General features: G+C 37.5%; 1 protein-coding gene across 1 annotated transcript in view; it reads right to left on the reverse strand.

Moving 5' to 3' along the window:
- Positions 1–21,054, reverse strand: part of LOC140156730 (sphingosine kinase 2-like) — a 48,472-nt gene that overhangs the window by 3,554 nt on the left and 23,864 nt on the right. Inside the window, exons 3-4 of the mRNA XM_072179670.1 lie at positions 15,305–15,402; positions 6,080–6,195 (exon numbers count right to left, since the gene is read on the reverse strand). Coding sequence (XP_072035771.1) covers positions 6,080–6,195; positions 15,305–15,402 — 214 coding nt within the window. The remainder of the gene's footprint in view (positions 1–6,079; positions 6,196–15,304; positions 15,403–21,054) is intronic.

The following is a 21,054-nucleotide window of genomic DNA, read 5'->3' on the forward strand; positions in this document are numbered from 1 at the left end:
TATGACACGAGTAGAGAGTAAAAATAATTCCTATCTTTTATTCTCATTCTTATTTTATATATTATTTTAATCGCTAAAAAACTATTTTCATCTATAAATGCCCCTTGGTTCAAAAGCAAAATGTCTAGATTTTTCACAATACCCTCAAAACAACTGATGCAAAGGTCATTAACCTGTAAATAGAAACTTGTTATATCCTTACTGCTTAGGCCAAAAAAAAATATTGTTGTGTTGCCCTCAAGTGGAAAAATGGGAAATTTGGGTAGGACGGTCGGATTATTTTTTTATTATTTTCTTTTATTTTTTTAAACCTTCAGTTTTTAAAAATCCCTCAAATATTAAATAATGCTTGTTCAATTAGGGGACATTTGTCAATTTTGACTTCTGGATACCTGTTAGACAACAATTAAAGACTAGTCTTACAATAAAATATTAATTTTAAGTACGAATCTATAAAAATCATCATTCAAAAAAAAAAAAAAAATTGCGTAATTCTGATTTTTCAGGATTTAGGTAGGACGGTTGAGGGCAACACAACAATTTTTTTTTTTGCCTTATATATATATGCATGTGCGAAAAATGTGTGAACGATGTCACTATAATTAGACATTATGACAACCTTTTTCCCACTTCAAGATCATGTGTTGATTCTGCTGACGAATGACCATTTTAAGAGGAAGTTATTGAAATTGATTAAAATTTATGTCATTGGCAAAGTGCCCATAGTAAATGTCACAAGCTGTATGACACAGTGCATGTTAAGGTTAAATATAGTTATCTCACTCACATTGTCAATGTCAACTAGCATTATTCAAGCAACTGGAAAATGATATTAGTATTATCTATTCCTTTGTCACTTTTTTTAAACCATGGAAAATTCCAAAGCAACTGTGTGTCGATCTGGTGTCTTGAGAGACAAGCATGTGATATAAATGCATCGTATATATGGGAAATGGACAGGAAAATGTACAAATTGTTAACAGTCAGTCAGTTCCCTCAAGGGTCTTAAAGTGCCACAAACAAACAATAAACAGAACAAAATAATTTTAATTTGATAGCTTTGTTACTTTGCTCGACTATTTAATTTAACCCTTTGAACCCTGCCCTACCACATTGCCAGTCAGGCCAAAAGAAAAGGTCTCCGACCCCTGAACCCCTGTCTCCCAGATAGCCAAAGGATTCCGATGTAAACAAAACATATCGCAATTGATGTTACGTGAGCCGCTTTAGCGACTCTTCGGGTTTTTGACACACCATGGTAGAAGCCTCTATAGCGGCTCATCGGGACTACGGTACAGGTTACCGTGAGCCGCTATGAAGGCTCGTCGGGTTCAAAGGGTTAACTTGTGTTTGTAGAATGCATTATTCACAAATACCTTTGAAAAGTGGTTTTATAGTGGATTTGTCACAATTTAATTAGAATTCAAAGATTCTTGTCATTTGATTGGCAACTTTTTTGATTGACCAATTATTTTTGCTATTTTAAAATACTCTCATTTTAGTGGAATAGTATACTTTCCATTGCACTCATGTGGTGCTACCATGGCAACGCTACTAAACACGCGTCTATAGCGCAAGTTTCTCGCAGGGTAATCACTTTGACTCACCAATTATTGGTGTGGGTGCTGCTTCTAGAATAATATAATTTATTATTTTTAATTCATTTTGTTGTCCTAGTGATCAATGAAATTAAGCAGAAGAAAAGGAATTTATATAAGAGTTGTATAAAACAAAATATTGAATGTTTTTGTTCACTCAATGGAAAGATTATATTTTCTTTTGGTAAAATATGGCCTGTTCCATTCAACTTGGCAAAGCAAAGCCATGAAAATATTCTTAACATTCAATATTTGTATAATATTATAATATCATAAGTCTCATGCTACTTCCACTTCCTGATTTTGATAGCCCCAACTACAACATTTAACAAAGATTTTGTGTCTTTTAATTGTCAGTTTGGTGCACCTAACTAAACTACATGATTCCTATTGGGGCCATCTGCACCTGGGGGGAGGGCACTTCAATATGAAATGGATATAGGTGTAGGGCTGGCACTTTCGCACTAAGGGGCATTCGGTGAGAGCAAAATGTAAAAAATATGTTCAAAAAATTTCAAAATAAGTAACAAAATCAGTGATAAATGAAAGTTCCTGTTCAAATTGAACTTGCAAGGGTCTTTGAGTGACAGATCAAATGGAAAAATAGGGGGTCTTCGGGTGACAGAGCATATGTGTTCATAAAAAAATATGGGGTCTTTGGGTGACAGCGTTGCTGAAAAGGGGGTCTTAACAGCCCTACATACGCGTCACCTCCAAAGTTGGAGTGCCCCCCCGGGCATCTGCACAGGTTCACCGTAGCTAAGGTACTTGGCTGGTACTGTGCAGTACCAGGGGAACACCAGTGCAGTACCACTGCTGGTGGGTCCTATACAGTAGCAGCATTGGTATTGTGTACGTACTCTGTGTGTACCTGTCAGGTACTTTATAGCAACAGTGTACCTGTGCAGTCGGGCCACAATAGGAATCTTATAGTGTACATGTAACCAAAACCAGCTATTGTGTCCATTTTGCTAAATCATTATCGAAATAGTAGATTTAATTGAGTCATGCAGGAAACAAACAATATCAACATTTACTGGATTGAGGTTGAAACCTTTATGCTCAGGTCACTTGTTTGAGCTTTTGACACAACACTTGTGTCTTTTTCTAACCAATGTTACTTATCTTGATTGTCACATGATGCCATAGTCTTGGACATGTCATGTGACAAAATGGGTTGATAGCTGATGCAAGTTTGTGGTGAACTTTTTATCAAAATTTCATGTTTTATATATGTTTTATACATATACATTGCCTACTCTCTAATGTCAAAATTGAATGATAATTGTAAACATCTGTTGTGCTAATAGCAGGTTTCCTTTTGTGAAATATAAAGAATGACATTTAACTACATTAATGTAAATTCAGCTGATATTGCATGAAAAGTGAAAACATCTGGCTCTCACCAAATTATTATGTACTGTGCTGCTCTTACTTGACAGTGTATTTAATGCAGTGTACGTCGTCTGGATGGTGGGATAACAATTGCCAGATATTGATAAGAAATATTTTAATGGTCATGCATGATCAGTGTGTTCCAATATCTGTGTTTTTCAAAAACGTCCTCCTGAAAAAGTTCTATTGCCAAGAAGGCAGAATTCAACATTGATGCACAAGTTACAATACAAATGGAATAGGTATCTCCTCTCAGAAAACAAAATCAACTTTTATTTTCCCATGCCAACTTATTATTCCTGGGAATAACAAAAAGTCAATGACTCCTCCATGCACCTATAACAATGAAACACAAAGGAAGTTGTCCTGATTTTGGCTCTGTTTCCCAGCATTGGACACATTTTGTATGGTACATGTAAGTCGACCAAATCACAAAGACACTTAAGGCAGCTGCGCTATAACCGTTCCAGTACGATTTTTTTTTTTAACAATTCGTTTAGACCATTCATGCATGCACAATGCACATAATATTAAACAATACATCAGTTTCCCATATATTTCTGAACCATTCATAACAAATCCATTAAACATATGGCACCATATGGCCAATATAAAATGCCAACAAATGCTTTAATTGATTCATTCCGGGAAATATATTTATAACTAAAAAATGACAATTGCACTTAAACAGGTTGATTTAGGAAAATAAAATGAAAATAAAAAGTGTCTGGATATGAGCAGCAAAATGTAATTAAAGCCATAATGTATGATTTTGGTCAAATTTGAATTTTGTTATTCTTTACCAAGCAGATTATATTAGTAACAACTGTCAAGGAGGTTTTCTGATTATTTTTAAGCTAAAATACTGGGGTAAAATGAAAGAAAATCACTTAATCGCTTAACTGTGGGAAGTGGCGAATGAAATGCTCTTTTACTGTAATTACAATGAAAGCATTTCAGGCTTAGTTTTCCATATATATTTTAGTCACCATTGGGTATAATTACAATCATGCAAAAAGTAAAAAAATTAAGAAAAATTGAGGGCATTGCTGTAAGCATATCACACATTACATTCATATTACGATAAAATTTTGAATGGTCACTGGACTGGAGTGTGCAAGTCACAAGAAAACAATATATTTTGCTCATCAGAAACATACTTGACTCTTCCTCTCCATTCCATTGCAGTATTCTTCCCATTCAATCATATCTAACTATAGCCCATGAAGCAGGTGTTTCACAAGTTGAGATGAGTTCAATCACTGGACATCAAGTTAAATTATTTTGGATACAGTATCAAGTTGAGGCATCTCAAACTATAGGCATGTCTCATCTTCAAGTTTAAAGCATCAAGACCAAATAGACTCCAAATTGGGACAAGTCATTCAATAAACATAATTTTTCACCAAGTTTGCCATCGCAAGTCATTCAAATTGGATTGCTACAATGCTGTTATGAAAGATATGACACTTCTCTTTAGATTACTGGAACCTGCTGCATATCAGAGCTAGAACCTATATTCTCTCGGTCTGGGTTGCAACTTGATCGATCCATTGCACTTACCCACTTCTCACCTCTGTCATAGGGGACACCCTCCCGAAATCCCTATTGGTTTATGCAGTGCCTGTCATTTCACATCAAGTTTCTCAGCACAGAAAATACCAATTTGCCTTGGTTATTTTAAGAAGTCAAACTTTTGGAATTGTTTCATCAAGAGGTATCTATTTTATGGCATGTTTTATGATTTCCTCTATAGAGTGCAACGGTAAGTGTCCCCTTCGTGTCCGAGGGGGCCAGATGGAATAGCCAAATCTCGACAAAAGCAACCAATGGGAAGAAGCGATCCATCGCAAGTGATGACGTCATGCCGGCCGACAGAATGTACATGTATCACATAGCTAGAACCTACATGTATATAGTACTGCAGATAATACCATTTCTTGCCTACCCCATCTTGTCCCGTGTACATCCTATTCACCACCAGGTAATCTATGCACTTAGTCTATAAAGATATTACTATCTCATAAAAATTCATTAGGCAATCCTGATTTCTCAATGATAAATTGTGCCAGCATCTGTGTGCAATGTTTTGACTACTTCCCATGTTTGCGTAAGCTTGCAGGCATGGGAAAGTAGTCAAAATCAGCCAACACTTCAGAGCCAATAGTTTTCACTATTTCCCTTCAAATCATGTTATATGTGTATAAAATACCACTACCTCTGACATTTACCAGGACCTACTTTATGACACATGAAGGCGGAAGACATATGTGACATGATCAAGGGGAATGAGTCTGATGTCGCTAATATTGTTTTTGAGATGTTGGCAAAAACAGGGTTCAAATTATTTTGTTTTATGTTTTCAGCCATTGATAAATTGTTTATTGTTCTGATCTTTATGGGGTTTGCATCAAAATGTAGCATTCGTAAACGACAATAAAATGATGTAAATGATTGCCGACATGTGACTCATTCCCCTTAATCATGTCACATGACTTTTCCACCGTCCTGTTCCATCTCATTCTAACACATGCCATACCAAGTCCTATCTCATTTCTTTATCCTAATCTACAAGACTGGGGCTAAAAAAAGGCTTATCAGGATGTGCTGCATGGCACATGAAAGAATCTGTACTGTGGTAATCTTGTCTTCTCCAAAGGTCCTCTCTTTTCCTATCATGTCCAGTCCCGTCTCCTTACCCTACTCTATGAAGGATGGTACTGCACAGGTTATTACCAGAGCATGCTGGTATGACTCCTAAACCATTCTTTATTACAACCAACCTATATCATCCCATCCCATTTCTGTATCATCTCCTTACCCTACTCTATGAAGGATAGCACTAGCCATGGCATTGCCATTACCAGAACCAGCTGGTATGACTCCTAAACTCATCTTTATTACAACCATCCTATATCATCCCATCCCATCCCGTCCCATTTCTGTCCAGTCCCGTCTCCTTACCCTACTCTATGAAGGATAGCACTGCACAGGTCATTACCAGAGCATGCTGGTATGACTCCTAAACCCATCTTTAATACAACTAACCTATATCATCCCATCCCATTTCTGTATCATCTCCTTACCCTACTCTATGAAGGATAGCACTAGCCATGGCGTTACCAGAACCTGCTGGTATGACTCCTATAGGGACCTGTACTGCCTTCATTCTGTCTTTTCTGTCCATCAAACCATTGATAACCTGCACAAATTAAAATAAAATAAGATAAAATTAAAATAAGAGTAAAAGAAGGTCGTTTTAAAATGTAATAAAATTACTTTAAAAAATGGAATATTTATCACTTCATCTTGAAATAATACATGTTTAGAGATGATTTACAAATATTTCATAAAAATACAATAATCAGGGGAGTGAGCGGCCACCCACCAAAAACGAGGAAAATTACTAAATATGCTGATAAACAGTGTAAAATCAGGGTAACAGCGCCAAATATAGGCTGAAAATAAAAGAAAATGTGTAAATTTTGGCAACAAAAAACGAGGAAGTCAGCTGAAAAGAGGAACTCTCACACCCCTAAATATTTTTCTGATTTTTTAAATTTTCTAATTTAGCAAATCACAGAGAGTGTCTTTACATAGCACAATTTTGACAAGGCTGCTTTAAGTATACATTAATGGGGTATTCCATTTAAAATCCACACTACCCCTGTGGAAGATTTTGGAAATATCTTCCACAGAGGGAGTATGAATTTCAAATGGCATTTATTTAGCACATTAAGCAACTCTTTTTGAAACTTGTCCTCCCTCTGTGGAAGATTCATTTGAAATCTATGAAATCCAAATAGAACTGCCTAATATGTTTATTTCATTTGAAATTCATACTCCCCCTGTGCAAGATATTTCCAAAATCTTCCACAGGGGTAGTGTGGATTTTAAATGGAATAGCCCATTGGAAGGGATTTACTTTCATACTGTGATATACAACATAGATGTGATATTGATATCCCTTGTATCTCAATTACAAAAACATTTCAGCACCCATCTTTAAAATTGATGAACTTCTAATGCATCTTGGCAAGTTTCCCAGTAGAGTGCTTGGTCTCAAAATATCACATGAAATATTTGCTAGAGTACTTGGCAATAAATCCGAGTTAAAGTCAAAGTCATTTACATTTTAATAGGCCTCTTTCCTTTCAGTCTAGTCATTCAAAAATACCCACGTATTTGATATTTTTATGCTGAGAAGACAATTCTTATAAATATGAATTGATAAAGTTGTTTTATTTACATTGTGCCTAATTTCTCCCAGTCTTGTCATAGGAAAATATTCAATTCTTGATCATTCACATACCATGCTATTATGTTGTAAAGAGTGAAGACAATTCTTATCTGTTATGAATTATGCAATATGAATGAAATTATTTAAGGGGGTACTACACCCCTTGATAAATTTGTGTCTATTTTGCATATTTCTCAAAAACTAATAACACAGTGGTAACAAAAGTTATGTATATGGGCAAGGAATCCAATTACTAAACTGGAATTTATGATAAGAAAAGAGGTACCGCTAGAATGTACCTCGTTTCCTATCATATATACTGAACCGCTTGTCTTGAGTCACTAAAATTTTAGTGTAGTAATTGGATTCCTTGCCCCAATAATATACATAACTTTTGTTACCAGTGTGTTATTATTTTTGAGAAAAATGCAAAAATAGTCACAATTTACCACAGGTGTAGTACCCCTTAAGGTTAAACAAAGTGTTGAAGGGCTTTACCTCCAGAAAAAATATATTATTACCTTATACGTAAGAAAATATGTCTACTTATCATGTGAAATAAAAAAATCCGGAAAAAAATGTGTGAAAATGTGTTTTTAGCCTATTTTTTTAGCTCTTGTCAAGCACTATTATTCGATTTGTTTACAAGCGCCAAGCAACTGTCGTCTAGGAGAGTGATTGACATCTTTATTATTAGAGAAGAATGGAATCTGTATAGTTCATGAATATTCATGTAGTATTTATACAACCTGTATCCCAGCCATTTTGCTTTATAGCTATCATAATCGTTCATATAAGACGCCCATATGATCCATGGTGTTAAACTGATATTCAGCAACTTTATATCTCTCGATCTTTGCGATCCGAAATATTGAATTTCAACTTTAGGCACATCTCTAGCAAGATAATTAAATACCTGTCACAAATATAGGTCTTGAAATGTTACTTGCAACGTTAAAAATGTGAATAGAGAACAAATCGGGTTCAAACATGCTTCAAAAATATGAAAGTAATTGTCAACGCCTACTACCAGAATAGCCGGAAGAGGGCAGACTTCATAAGGGAGTGTTCATAATATATTTTAGTGGGGGACAAAGAATTTGAAACTTATTTCGGGAAATTTCCTGGGTTTTTGGTTTTGTTTTTTTTATTTTATCTTCCTGTTCGGGTGTTTGGTTGGCACATTTTCGGGCATTTTCATGCACTTCACAGGAGTTTTTTCGTGGCTTCTCTGTAGCTGTCGTGTGTCTTTTTCCCCACGTACAGGGTATAAATAATAAATGAATAGGCTAATAATATATGAAAAAAGAATCTGGAACTTCACGCGTCAAAAAACAAAACAAAAACAAGACAAACTGTACCCTGCTAAAAATATCAACCCCTATCCTCTCTGAGAATAAAAATAATAAGACTCCAACCTCACCTGCAAAAATATTTTTTTGGGGGATAATTTGGGATAATTTGGGCCTATTTTATTGCACAATTTTCCAAATCTATAAGGTGAAATACGGTGTCGTGGGGATGTGCGGCAGATTTGGGGTGCATTTTCAGCCATTTAGTTTAGACTCTGTTGCATTTTTAGCCATGATTTTATTGACCCTCAGTGTCTTGAAAATTAGGTTTAAGAATGGTATTTTTCAATGATTTTCTCGAAAAAGTAAAAATTGGCGAAAACTTTCAGTCCAAAAGTTGATACAATTTTGGGTCTGTTTTATTCAAATTTGGTTTAAAATCGCATCGTAGTTTTTCGAGTCACAGCCTCACATCCTTACCCAAACCAACTTGAGAAGGTTCCCCGGGGTGTGTGCAAATTTGCAATTTATAGGCCTACACTCATCATTTAAGCCTAAAATCAAAGTGTTAATACCATTAACACTACCATGGCCCGCTTTTGTCGTGATGACTGGCTTCCAAAATGTAGGCCTATTTTAAATTATAAATCTGGTCCCGCTTAGAGGTGTGTTTTTACCCGCTGGAGGTCTCTCCTCGGGTTCGTGGATGTGCCACAGTTTTGGAGTAGGCCTACCTTTTCAACGACTATGATGGGTGGGTTTACAGCGAAGACCAACTTTTGGGCGCATTTTGGCAAAAGTGCCCTTAAAAAGCGCCAAATTAGGCCAAATGTGGGTGACTTTGATCCCCGAGGTACAAATGTTTTGAAGAGAACCGCCAGAGGTGAAGTTATAAAAAAAATGGTCGGGCCTGCTAAAAACCTCCCGAATCAAGCATGGGTAGGCATACCAAAATGCCTTGAGACCCCCCCAACCCAGCGCGGGACCTCCATGACATGATATTCTCCATGAGTCCACCAGAAAATATAAAATATAACATTTTGATAGGCCTACTAGACCTAGGCCTATATTTGTCTGTAAACCTTTCTTGTAGTTGTAGGCTACCGCGTATGTCTACCGTGATGACAGTAGCGTAGCTGCCGGGGGGGGGGGGGGGGAGATTAGAAAAATTGCCTATTTGGGCCCCCGCCCCCTAGTGCAAGGAAAAAAAAAAGAGGGAAAGAGGGGGGGGGGGGAGGGAAAAAAGAGAGGGTGAGAGGAGGGGCAGAGAGATGGGGAATCCAAACGATATGCAATACAGCTCAATAGGCCTACCATATACGATTATTATCAATAAGCCTGGCAAAAAGTGTCTATTTGGGCCCCCGCCCCAGTGGGAAATTTGGTGGATTTGGGCCCTCAAAAATCCCAGCTACGCCGCCATGCGTGATGATGTTGCAAAGTTGCGGAAGTTCATTCATAAATTTGCCATTTCCACTCGACAACAACCCGGGACAACAACAGGCCAGCACGCAGCGCAGCAGTAGCTAATCCCGAGCTAATCAGAGACATGTGCGTTTCTCTTTCAATGTAGGCCTACGCTTCAAATGATTATGCTCTCGGGGGCGAAAGTATGATAATGGAAAATATTTATAATGAACACTCCCTTATTTAGCCACACCTCAGTTCCTTTCTCGGGTTGCCTGGTATATCAGCAAAATCCTACACCTATCGCCTTCCCTTGGTAAAATCCCTGATAAAAACTCGTGATATTGAAATTGAATTTGAGCGCCAGAACTTCCGTCATTCTAGCATCATGGATGGATATGCAGTGGCGCCGCTAGGGGGGCAGTATTTCCACCAATATTTTTTTTTCTTTCCCACCCAGTTTTTAGGCAAAATCCCCACAATTATGTAATTTTCCACTTGTTGCGGCAATATAGTGCAATGCTTTCCATGTACCCCCGTCTCACATTCACTTCCCCCCCCCATGAAAAACGAAAAAAAATTCTGGTTCCGCCACTCACGGGTATGGCCATAGCTAGGGGCTTTCCCACCCACCCCAGTTGCCCTTGGTTATGCTGGACGTATGAGAAATTTAGAGCTTGTTCAATTCCACCAATTTTAGAAATTTTAAAGGTATATACAGTGTATATAGGATCACAGTCAAATAAAATATCGTAGGCCTAATAATTTTACCAATGGCATTTATTGAGCTGCTCCTATGGTTTAATATTGATATTATATAATTGAGCTCCTTGTCAAGCTCCTGAGTACAGTGACTAACTGAGCTCCCGCTATTTTCAGAAATGAAGGCCTGGCCTTAAATGAATAGGCCCTAATTAGGATTGAGGCAGCCTTTTGTTTCATTTTACAGAACTTTTTTTAATCCCCAAAATTAGTGGGTTTTTTTTAATGGGGAGTAGGCTTTAAAACGAAATTCAAATTTGGCAATATTTTCCATTGCTTAACGAATTGATTCTGCGTGAAAATGCCTAAACATGTGGCCAGAGCGGGATGAGTGGTATAAAAATCTTAACTTGTGAGAAAGGACGTAGGCCTATGGGGTTGTATGAGGTTGTGGATCACGAAATGCCCCTTTAATGTGTGCTAGGTAAAGTCATTCTTCCTCCCTTTCGACATGCCAAAATTTATTCCCTCCCCGGCCCCCGGCTTGCCAAAAAATTGCTTTCTCGAAAGGCTGTGCAATCAGTAGGCCTACCGGTATTAGCCTACTAATTATAAGCCAAAATTTCCAAGCGACTCGCTAAAAATCGCTTGCCTCCCGCCTCGGCCAGCCAAAAATCGCTTGTCCGCACCCCTGGACTGCCAAATTTTGTGGCCCCTCCCTTGGCCTGCCAAAACTGTGCCCCACCCCCTTTGCATAGGCCTAGGCCTATATGCCAATTTTTTGGGATCCCCAATTTCCATACCCATACCTTAAACCTGTTGCAAGCGCAGCAAGCATGAAAATGTGCACATTTTTTTCTACCTAACTACCCCCCACATTTTCCCTCCCATGCACCAGGTTCATTGGCGCTAGATTTTAAGCTAGAAAATACCTAAATATTTTAAAATCCAAACTCGGCAACACCACTTACTCGGGCAAATATTGACCGTCGTATAAGTAAACAGCAAGTTTAAAAAAAAATGAGAGTGTCACTTTTGTCCAAAAAATTTCGAACTTTGGCCTTGAGCAGCGACAATCAGAGGTAAGAAAAACACAGTATGACGCAGCTTGAAATATAGAATCACTATATCAATTTTGAAGTTTGTACTTCAAAGCACGAGCCAAACGAGGTGAAATGGTTCTAAAAAAAATTGATTTCGCTGTATCTTTTATCGCGAAACTAGACAATTTGACAGCAGCGAGTCGGAAAAATAGCAAATATCTCAATCTTCTGCTATCGAAATAAAAATTTAAATAGCACCTGCATATAGAAGAGGGTTTATAGAAATAATGTAGGTCAGAATTTTGTCTATGAAATCGGGCACGGCATTACTATTACTGGTTTCAAAACGACATACAAGTGGAGGCCATTTTACTTCAAATTCGGCAAACATGTAAGCTTACTAAAACAAATCGAGACAAGCAATATCAAGAATGAATATGCACATTCTTTTATTGACTTGTTTGTAATAAAAGCGCCGTCGTAGTTCCCAACAAAATCGCCACTTCCACTGAGAAATTATGGCCGTGTTCCCAAAAATCTTGATGCTCCGGATATTGAACAAGAAATGTCTTTAAAAAAGACGGCGCAGTGAATGAAGAAAAAATGTTGGATTTCACATTCACTGAGAGGACCTTTGGCTTAAAAATGAGCTTTTAGAAACGACACTGTAAAAAGGAGAATGATGTTTGTTTCCTTTATTTTATTTTGTCTTAAAAACCAACAATGAGGGCACAAATTAATTTATATGCTGAGTACTTAGTTCATTTCTTGGTATACTTAATAACATATGATGACATTTACTTAAAATGAAGAACATAATTATTCTCAAGTTTGTACTTAACATAAATGAGTTAAAAAGTTGTATGCATTTGAGCCTTTAATAAGGCCTAGGAATGATTATAAACATAATACTGTGGTATGGGGTAATAGCAATTCCTCATTGATAGCATGGATAGTGTCTAAGTCTGATGACTAGTCTTCAGGTTCATATTGTGGTTTGGATATACCATTGACTGACATCGGGTATGGCCATTGTTTTCAATTTTGCGATGAATAGTTATATCATTTTAAAATTGAAATGTTTGAAAAGTACATTTCTTTTTGAGCCAAGTGGAAAATTCAAGCATAATAATAACCAGTACACTTTCAGCTTTTAGACGTAGTTTATGTTTTCTCTCTTTATATTTATTTCCAGAAATAGATAATTTTAAAGGGGGCTACATGCAGTCTCATTCTGGATCGATCATTACAAAGTTTAGTATAACCTTAATCATTTGTAAAACTGCATCTATACATGTATGTATACCATTGTTGTGGCAATTTGAAAGTTCACATTATCATGTGTTTAAAATATCACCATTTACCATGTGACATCACTCACAATCCTGGAAGTTGTAAGCAATTAAGGAAGTAAATAATCTGCCTCCATTGTTCCTTTGTATGCTATCTACTTTTCAAAAACAAAAGCTGGGAAACATGAATTGTCTTTTTTTCATAAGTGATTATACCCAAGAGTTGGCCATGTTTGTCGCTCATGGAGGTGCATCAAGCATATTTTTTTTGGCAAGAGCCGAAACGGGGTGCTGATTTTGAAAAAGTGGACTTTTTTTCCAAATGGGGGGTGGCGATTTTGGGAAAAGTGGACTTTTCCCCCAAATTTTGACCTTTTATGACCAAAAAAACCCACAAAAGACCTGATTTTTTTGCTCGCTACTCTCGCAAATTCTTAAATTTTGGGACTTTGGCAAATTTGGGGAGGTGCGGTCGCACCCCCCGCACCCCCCTGCATACGGGCCTGGCCGGAAATCAAACAACAATTTGCATCTTTATTTTGGAATCAAAGTTTGCCAAAATGATCTGAGCGAGGTACACTATTTGCCTTCCATGAGTGAGACACAAACGATATTCTTTGGTTCTAGAATGTACCTTTTGTTTGTATAACTATTGTTATTTTTTCTTTTAAATCATAATTTCACAAATATCTTTTGCTGGTTTGAAATTGCCCATTCTAAAATTAAGGGGGTACTACACCCCTGTGGTAAATTTGCGACTATTTTTGCATTTTTCTCAAAAATAATAACACACTGGTAACAAAAGTTATGTATATTATTATTGGGGCAAAGGAATCAATTACTACACTGAAATTTCAGTGACTCAAGACAAGCAGTTCAGTATATATGATAGGAAACGAGGTACATCATAGCGGTACCTTATTTCTTATTATAGATAACAAATCGCTTGTCTTGGGTCACTGAAATTCCAGTGTAGTAATTGGATTCCTTGCCCCTACATGTTTAATATACATAACTTTTGTTACCACTGTTGTATTAGTTTTTGAGAAAAATGCAAAAATAGACACAAATTTATTGAGGGGTGTAGTACCCCCTTAACCATGTTACATGTAGTGTGAAAATAGTAAACTTGCAAAATATTTCCTGCTCTACAAATGTTCACTTGCTACCATTTTAATTTGAAATTATTTGAAATTGTGTATAAAATAAACAATGAAAGTCAAACAAATAATTTAAAGGGCATTTCGTGATCCACAGCCTCATCCCCCCACTTTTCTCAAAAAAAGTTGAGATTTTTATATCACTGGAAACCTCTGGCTACATAATGTTTATGTACAAATTATTTCTTGCAGATTAATTCGTTTAGCAAAGATATCGGAAATTTGAATTTCGTTCTGGTGCACCAGAACGAAATTACAACGCATTGTCTATGGAGCAGTGTAATACACATAATCATGCATAACTCACTTAACGCAAAATCGGAATCAACTGAAATTTTGGGAATAGGTTTTTTCGTGGATATCTAATGAAAAATGACATAAATAGAGGATGCTAGGATCACGAAATACTCCTTTAAGGGTAGACGAGGTATTGTTGGTCGAAGCAACCTAAAAATTGATTTTCATTATCTATATCAATATATTATTGAACATTAACGCCTTGATGTTTTGCAAAAGTTCATTCTACAAATCATATACTTTGCAAACTTGCTTAAATTATTGTTGTTAATGAGTTATGTACGTTTTACAAAAGTGTTGTTGTTTCAGCCCTCTTTACAACGTAACTCAAGAACCGCAGCACCTATAAAAGTATATCTGTGATATTTTAATTCTTCTACACACTCGCTATGAATTGAGCAATGCAGTTTTTGCCAAAGCTCACCAACATTTGTAAGATGCTGTGAACTCACAAATCACAACTGGTTAAAATAATTAATAACCTTAGGGGTACTACACCCTGGCCAATTTTGTGCCTATTTTGCAATTTTCTCAAAATTATAGCGCATTGGTGACAAGTAAGATATGTATATTATAAGGGCAAGGACTACAAGTACTGCACTGAAAATTCAGCAACTCAAGGTAAGTAGTTATTGATTTATTGATCAAATATTGGTTTTCCCTCATTTTTGACTGTAACTCCACAGCTGTTGTCTGTGCTGAAATAAAATTTCCAGTGCAGTAGTTGTAGTCCTTGCCCCTATAATCTTACTTGTTACCAATGCGCTATAATTTTTGAGAAAAATGCAAAAATAGGCACAAAATTGGGCAGGGGTGTAGTACCCCCTTAAGTCCTTTCCAAAATATATGAAATTAACAATAAATATCCCAGCAGTTACCTCATAAACCAAACCATCTCCTGACACAATGACGATACCATCGTGAAATTTTTCCAACTCCATCTCCGATGCCTTCTCTCTAGCATGGTTTTGTCGTGCTGTAGCAAGAACAAAATAAAATATGAAATTAGTTTACTTCAATAAGAACATGCCTATATTTAGAATTATAAAAGAATAGATTTATATTTAGAATTTAAAATATGACATAAAAAGTGTTTCCAATGCTACGTTTACAATCAGACCTCTTCCATATTCCGGTCCCTTCGTATCTGATTCATCTCGCTGTGTTATACCTGCATTAAAATTGCACTTCACAACAGCGCCCAGAGAGCCATTTGGTGGGTGATACAGCCCACGTTATAAATCTCTGTATTTATTTTTGCTGAACCATGGAATGGTATCAGCCTATAAGAGTGAATGTTACTAGCTTACTTACTAGCTTACTTACTAGCTTACTTACTAAGTTACTAGCTTACTTACTAAGTTACTAGCTTACTGACTAACCATTTGGTCTGAAATGGACATATCTCTAAATGCCACGAAGGTATGACCCCACGAGTGGTGTCATATGAAAGAGGAAAACATAAAGAATATAATAAAAATATTTCCAAACGTCGGTGGTCATCCAGGGGTCACAGGGGTCAAAAAAGGTCATTTTAACTGAAAATGCCACGATTGAGCTTAAATTTAAATGCAATGAGCCTTGTGACATTCTTAACATGTTTCAAACATTTAAAAATGTATTTAAGGTCATTAAGGGGTCATAAAGGGGTCAAAGGTCAAGGTTCTCAAAATGCCCCAATTGAGCTGAAATTTAAATGCAATGATCCTTATGACATTCTAAACATTTGAAAAATATTTTAAGATTCATTTAAAGTCATTAAGGGGTCATAAAGGGGTCAAAGGTAAAGTTTTCCAAAATGCTCCGATTGAGCTGAAATTTAAACGCAATGATCCTTATGACATTCTAAACATGTTGAAAATATTTTAAAATTCATTTAAGGTCATTAAGAGGCAATAAAGGGGTCAAAGGTCAAGTTTTCAAAATGCTTCAATTGACCTGAAATTTAAATGCAATGATCCTTATGACATTCTTAACATGTTTTAAATATTTTAAAATTCATTTAAGGTCATTGAGGAGGTCAAAAGTCAAGTTTTCAAAATGCCAAATTCTCACGATCAAGGTATATTAAAACGGCAATTAATGAAACAGTCTTATTAAAATTAATACTATCCTGCACAGTATTGCTGCTTGATCAGATCGTCACAGTCATCCGCCTAACTTACCTCGTGCCCTTGCAAAGGGCACAGTTGCTCTAGTTTATTTTATATTCTTTACTTTTCCTCTTTCATTAACACCACTCGGGTGGTCATACCTTCGTAGCATTTCGAGATTATGTCCATTACAGACTCCGGGTGACAGTGGTATAGGCCTACCACAATATACTGCCAAAGCCACATGGTTCAGCTATGGTGCGGTTATCGCTCTAGTTATTCATTTATAAGCTAACAGCCTTGTAAGCTTTCTTGGTTTGACATTACTTGAGAGCAATACGTTTATTTCATAATTTGTGGAATTTGGGTGTGTTGAATACATATTCTTAGGGGCTGTGCAAAAATGAGCCGGGGGGGGTAACATTTCCGAACGGCCCGCTAAAAATCGCTTGCCATCCCTCCCCTCAGCCCGCCAAAACAAATCTTTGCTCCCCCCTTACACATGCCAAATTTTGTCGATCCCAATTTGCAAACCATAAATGGTCTAGATATGTTGCGAGTGCAGAGCATTTTCGTACTGTTTTCCTAAGCCTTTTTAGAGCATTTTATTTAAAAGGCGCCCCATGAATGTATGCCAAAAATCGCTTCCCCCCCTCCCCTTTCCCGGCTGGCCAAAAATTGCTTCCCCCCCCCCCTTTTTGGCTCGCCAAAAATTTCTTGCTCCCCCAATTTTATCCTCCCCATGGGCTCATAATTATTGCACAGCCCCTTATATCTACTGTTAACTGTGAATAATATAAGGTGATTGACACCCCTACCCTCACCGCCCCCTCACCAAATGGATATAATCATATTTAGCAGCCATATTATTCCATCTTATTGACTATTGGAGAATCTAACGAAATTGTAACATTAATAGCTAGGGTGGGCGTTCTTCATTAAACAAGCAATCATTGTACTGAGTTGCCACTATACATGTATACCTGCAGGTTGTTATTGGTAATTGTTTGTTATCTAATTGATCACCTTGCACAATATTCTTGCCAGGTAGTTTTTTCACCTCACATGTCAGCCCTGACCTTGATACTTGTTTACATATTGATTGTCCGACAATTTTGAAGGCTCAAATAAATCACTTTTTGGGGCGCCTCTACGGAGGGGCCCAATATTGTATTGTAATAGCATTTTGCTTCAATTTTTGGTTTTGCTGGATTTTAATATTTTGTATTTGTTGTCTTCGCCTGAATGTTCAGGGAGAGACTTAGTAATCACTATGGTGTGTGTGTGTCCGTGTGTGTGTGTGTGTGTGCGTGTGTGCGTGTGTGTGTTCGGAAAAAGCTTGTGAACGCGTTATCTTGAGAACCGTAAGTGCTATGATGATGAAACTTTACAGGGGTAGCATAACCAGAGGGTGTCGACCTGATTAGATTTTGCGCATAAAATATGGTAATTAAGTACCTAATTTGCATAATTTATGCGTAATAAGCAAAATACCTTGTGAACAGATTATCTGGAGATCCGTATGGGGTACAGTGACGTAACTTGGTGGGGAGAAGCGTGGCCAGATGTTCTCGACCTGATTAGATTTTCAGCGCAAAATATGCTAATTAAGTACCTAATTTGCATAATTTATGCGTATTTGATGCGTATCAAGCAAAAAAACCCTTGTGAACAGCTTATCTGGAGATCCGTATGGGGTACAGTGACGTAACTTGGTGGGGAGTAAGCGTGGCCAGATGTTCTCGACCTGATTAGATTTTCAGCGCAAAATATGCTAATTAAGTACCTAATTTGCATAATTTATGCGTATTTGATGCGTATCAAGCAAAAACCCTTGTGAACAGCTTATCTGGAGATCCGTATGGGGTACAGTGACGTAACTTGGTGAGGAGTAGCGGGGCCAGAGGTTCTCAACCTGATTAGATTTTGAGCGTAAAATATGGTAATTAAGTACCTAATTTGCATAATATATGCGTAATAAGCAAAATACCTTGTGAACAGATTATCTGGAGATCCGTATGGGGTACAGTGACGTAACTTGGTGGGGAGTTGCGTGGCCAGAGGTACTCGACCTGATTAGATTTTCATGAGGGTCAAAGGTCACATACAAGGTCAAAGGTCAACTGAGGTCACCAAATCTTTTAATAATTAATTTTCAACTGTGCATCACATATCCCAATAACAGCTTCATCGGTCATGTAATTAAGGAAATATGACGACTTTAAGATAGTCGCTTTCTTTGTAAACTATAGCAAAGTAGCACTTTCAATGAGTGATAACTCGTAAAGGAAGCATCTTTCTGTTTTGATTTATTTGATGAAATAGTTCTTTGGTATTGCCAAATTTGATTTTTCAGCGCAACATACTTTTTTCCAATTTCATGAGGTCAAAGGTAACATACAAGGTCAAAGGTCAACTGAGGTCACCAAATCTTTTAATAATTAATTTTCAACTGTGCATCACATATCCCAATAACAGCTTGATCCGTCATGTAATTAAGGAAATATGACGACTTTAAGATAGTCGCTTTCCATGTAAAGTATAGCAAAGTAGCACTTTCAATGAGTGATAACTCGTAAAGGAAGCATCTTTCTGTTTTGATTTATTACTTTGATGAAATAGTTCTTTGGTTTTGCCAAATTTTTGGAAGGTCATTACTGGGTCATCCGAGGTCACTCAGGGGTCATCTGAGGTCAAGTTATTAAAAACTCGTATGGGCATGAAACTTGGTGGGTACAGTCATCATTTAAAGCCAAATTTTGGAAGGTCATTTTGGGGTCACCAGGGGTCATCTGAGGTCAAATTAGTAAAACTGTCGTATGGACATGAAACTTGGTGGGTACAGTCAACATTTAAAGCCACATTTTTGGAAGGTCATTTTGGGGTCACCAGGGGTCATCTGAGGTCAAATTAGTAAAAACTGTCGTATGGACATGAAACTTGGTGGGTACAGTCAACATTTAAAGCCAAATTTTTGGAAGGTCATTTCGGGGTCATCTGAGGTCAAATTAGTAAAAACTGTTGGATGGACATGGAACTTGGTGGGTACAGTCAACATTTAAAGCCAAATATTTGGAAGGTAATTTCGGCGTCACTAGGGGTCATCTGAGGACAAATTAGTAAAACTCGTATGGGCATGAAACTTAGCACGAGGGGTACAGTCAACATTTAGAGCCAAAATTTTAGAAGGTCATTTCAGGGCCACCAGGGGTCATCTGAGGTCATATTAGTAAAAACTGTTGCATGGGCATGAAACTTGGTGGGTACAGTTACCATCGGCCAGATAATCGTGCCCAGCCGATAACCGCCAAATTCATTTACCTCTCTACCAACAGTTATCGCTAAAGCAGGCGGTCACAAAAGCAGGCGAGACTCGTGGTTCGAGAACCGCCTTGTTTTGTTTAAAAGCACATGCTTAGAATAAATACTGTCATGCGCGTACGCAGGAATTTTTCAAGGGGGGTGTGATGATAAAAATACTAAAATAAAGAAATGGCCGCGAAGGGTCATCCCGTCGCACTTGCGCTGACGCAGGGGAGTCTGAGGGGGGATGTGCCCCCCTCAGAATTAGAAACTTTTGGAAAATGAAGACCTAATTGAAGCGATTTGGTGGACAATTTTGGCACTATTAGTGTGTAAAATTTTTAATTGAAAAAGCCGAAAATTTGTGAAATGACGGTCCATGAAGCCTTTCGTGAACAAGTTTTTTCTTCAGTTGTAGGCCTATAAATTGTGTTAAACACAAATTGGTAAATATCGAAAGCACTGAGAATCAAAAATGGCTGCTTGTTTATCCACTGTGCAGGGGGTGTCTGAGGGGGATGTGTCCCCTCAGAATTAAGAAACCTTTGCAAAATGAAGACCTAATTGAAGCGATTTGGTGGATCATTTTGGGACTATTAGCATGATTAGTGTGTAAAATTTTAGTTTGAAAAAGCCGAAAATTGGTGAAATAACGGTACATGAAGCCTTTCGTGATGATGAGTTTTGCCTCCTGCAGAAGTTCGAAAATTTTGCAAAATGAAGGTCCGATTGAAGCCATTTGGTGCAGAATTTTTACACTATTTAAATCATTGCTTCAAACAGAAAAAAGGGCCCGAACTCAATTTGCACAATTAAAACCTTTACGTATGTTGCCGGGGTAGGGTCCGGGGGTAGGGTGTGGGGTGTGATGTGGAGAGGTGTTGGTTTTAACATCATAAGGCCCTATATCCATGTCAATTAACAATTAAAACCTTTACGGGCGTACGTTACCAGGGTAAAGGTGTAAGGATGTGGGGGGGGGGTGTTAACACTGATGTATTGACACATTTACGTACAGCTACGTGACGTTTCGGTCAATACCGGTATAGGCCTAGGGGTGAGATAAATTTGTGTGGGGGGGGTAGTTATGTAATAATATGTCCCATATGCCTTGCTCATCCATCTGCCTCCTCTCCTCTTCCCATTTCCCCCTCTCTCCCCCCCTCTCTCTCTCTCTCCAGTATCTCTCTCTCTCTCTCTTTCTTTGCCTTTTCTCCCCCATTTTAATTTTT

This window comes from Amphiura filiformis, chromosome 7 (assembly GCF_039555335.1).
Source record: "Amphiura filiformis chromosome 7, Afil_fr2py, whole genome shotgun sequence".
In the NCBI taxonomy this organism is placed as follows: Eukaryota; Metazoa; Echinodermata; class Ophiuroidea; order Amphilepidida; family Amphiuridae; genus Amphiura; species Amphiura filiformis.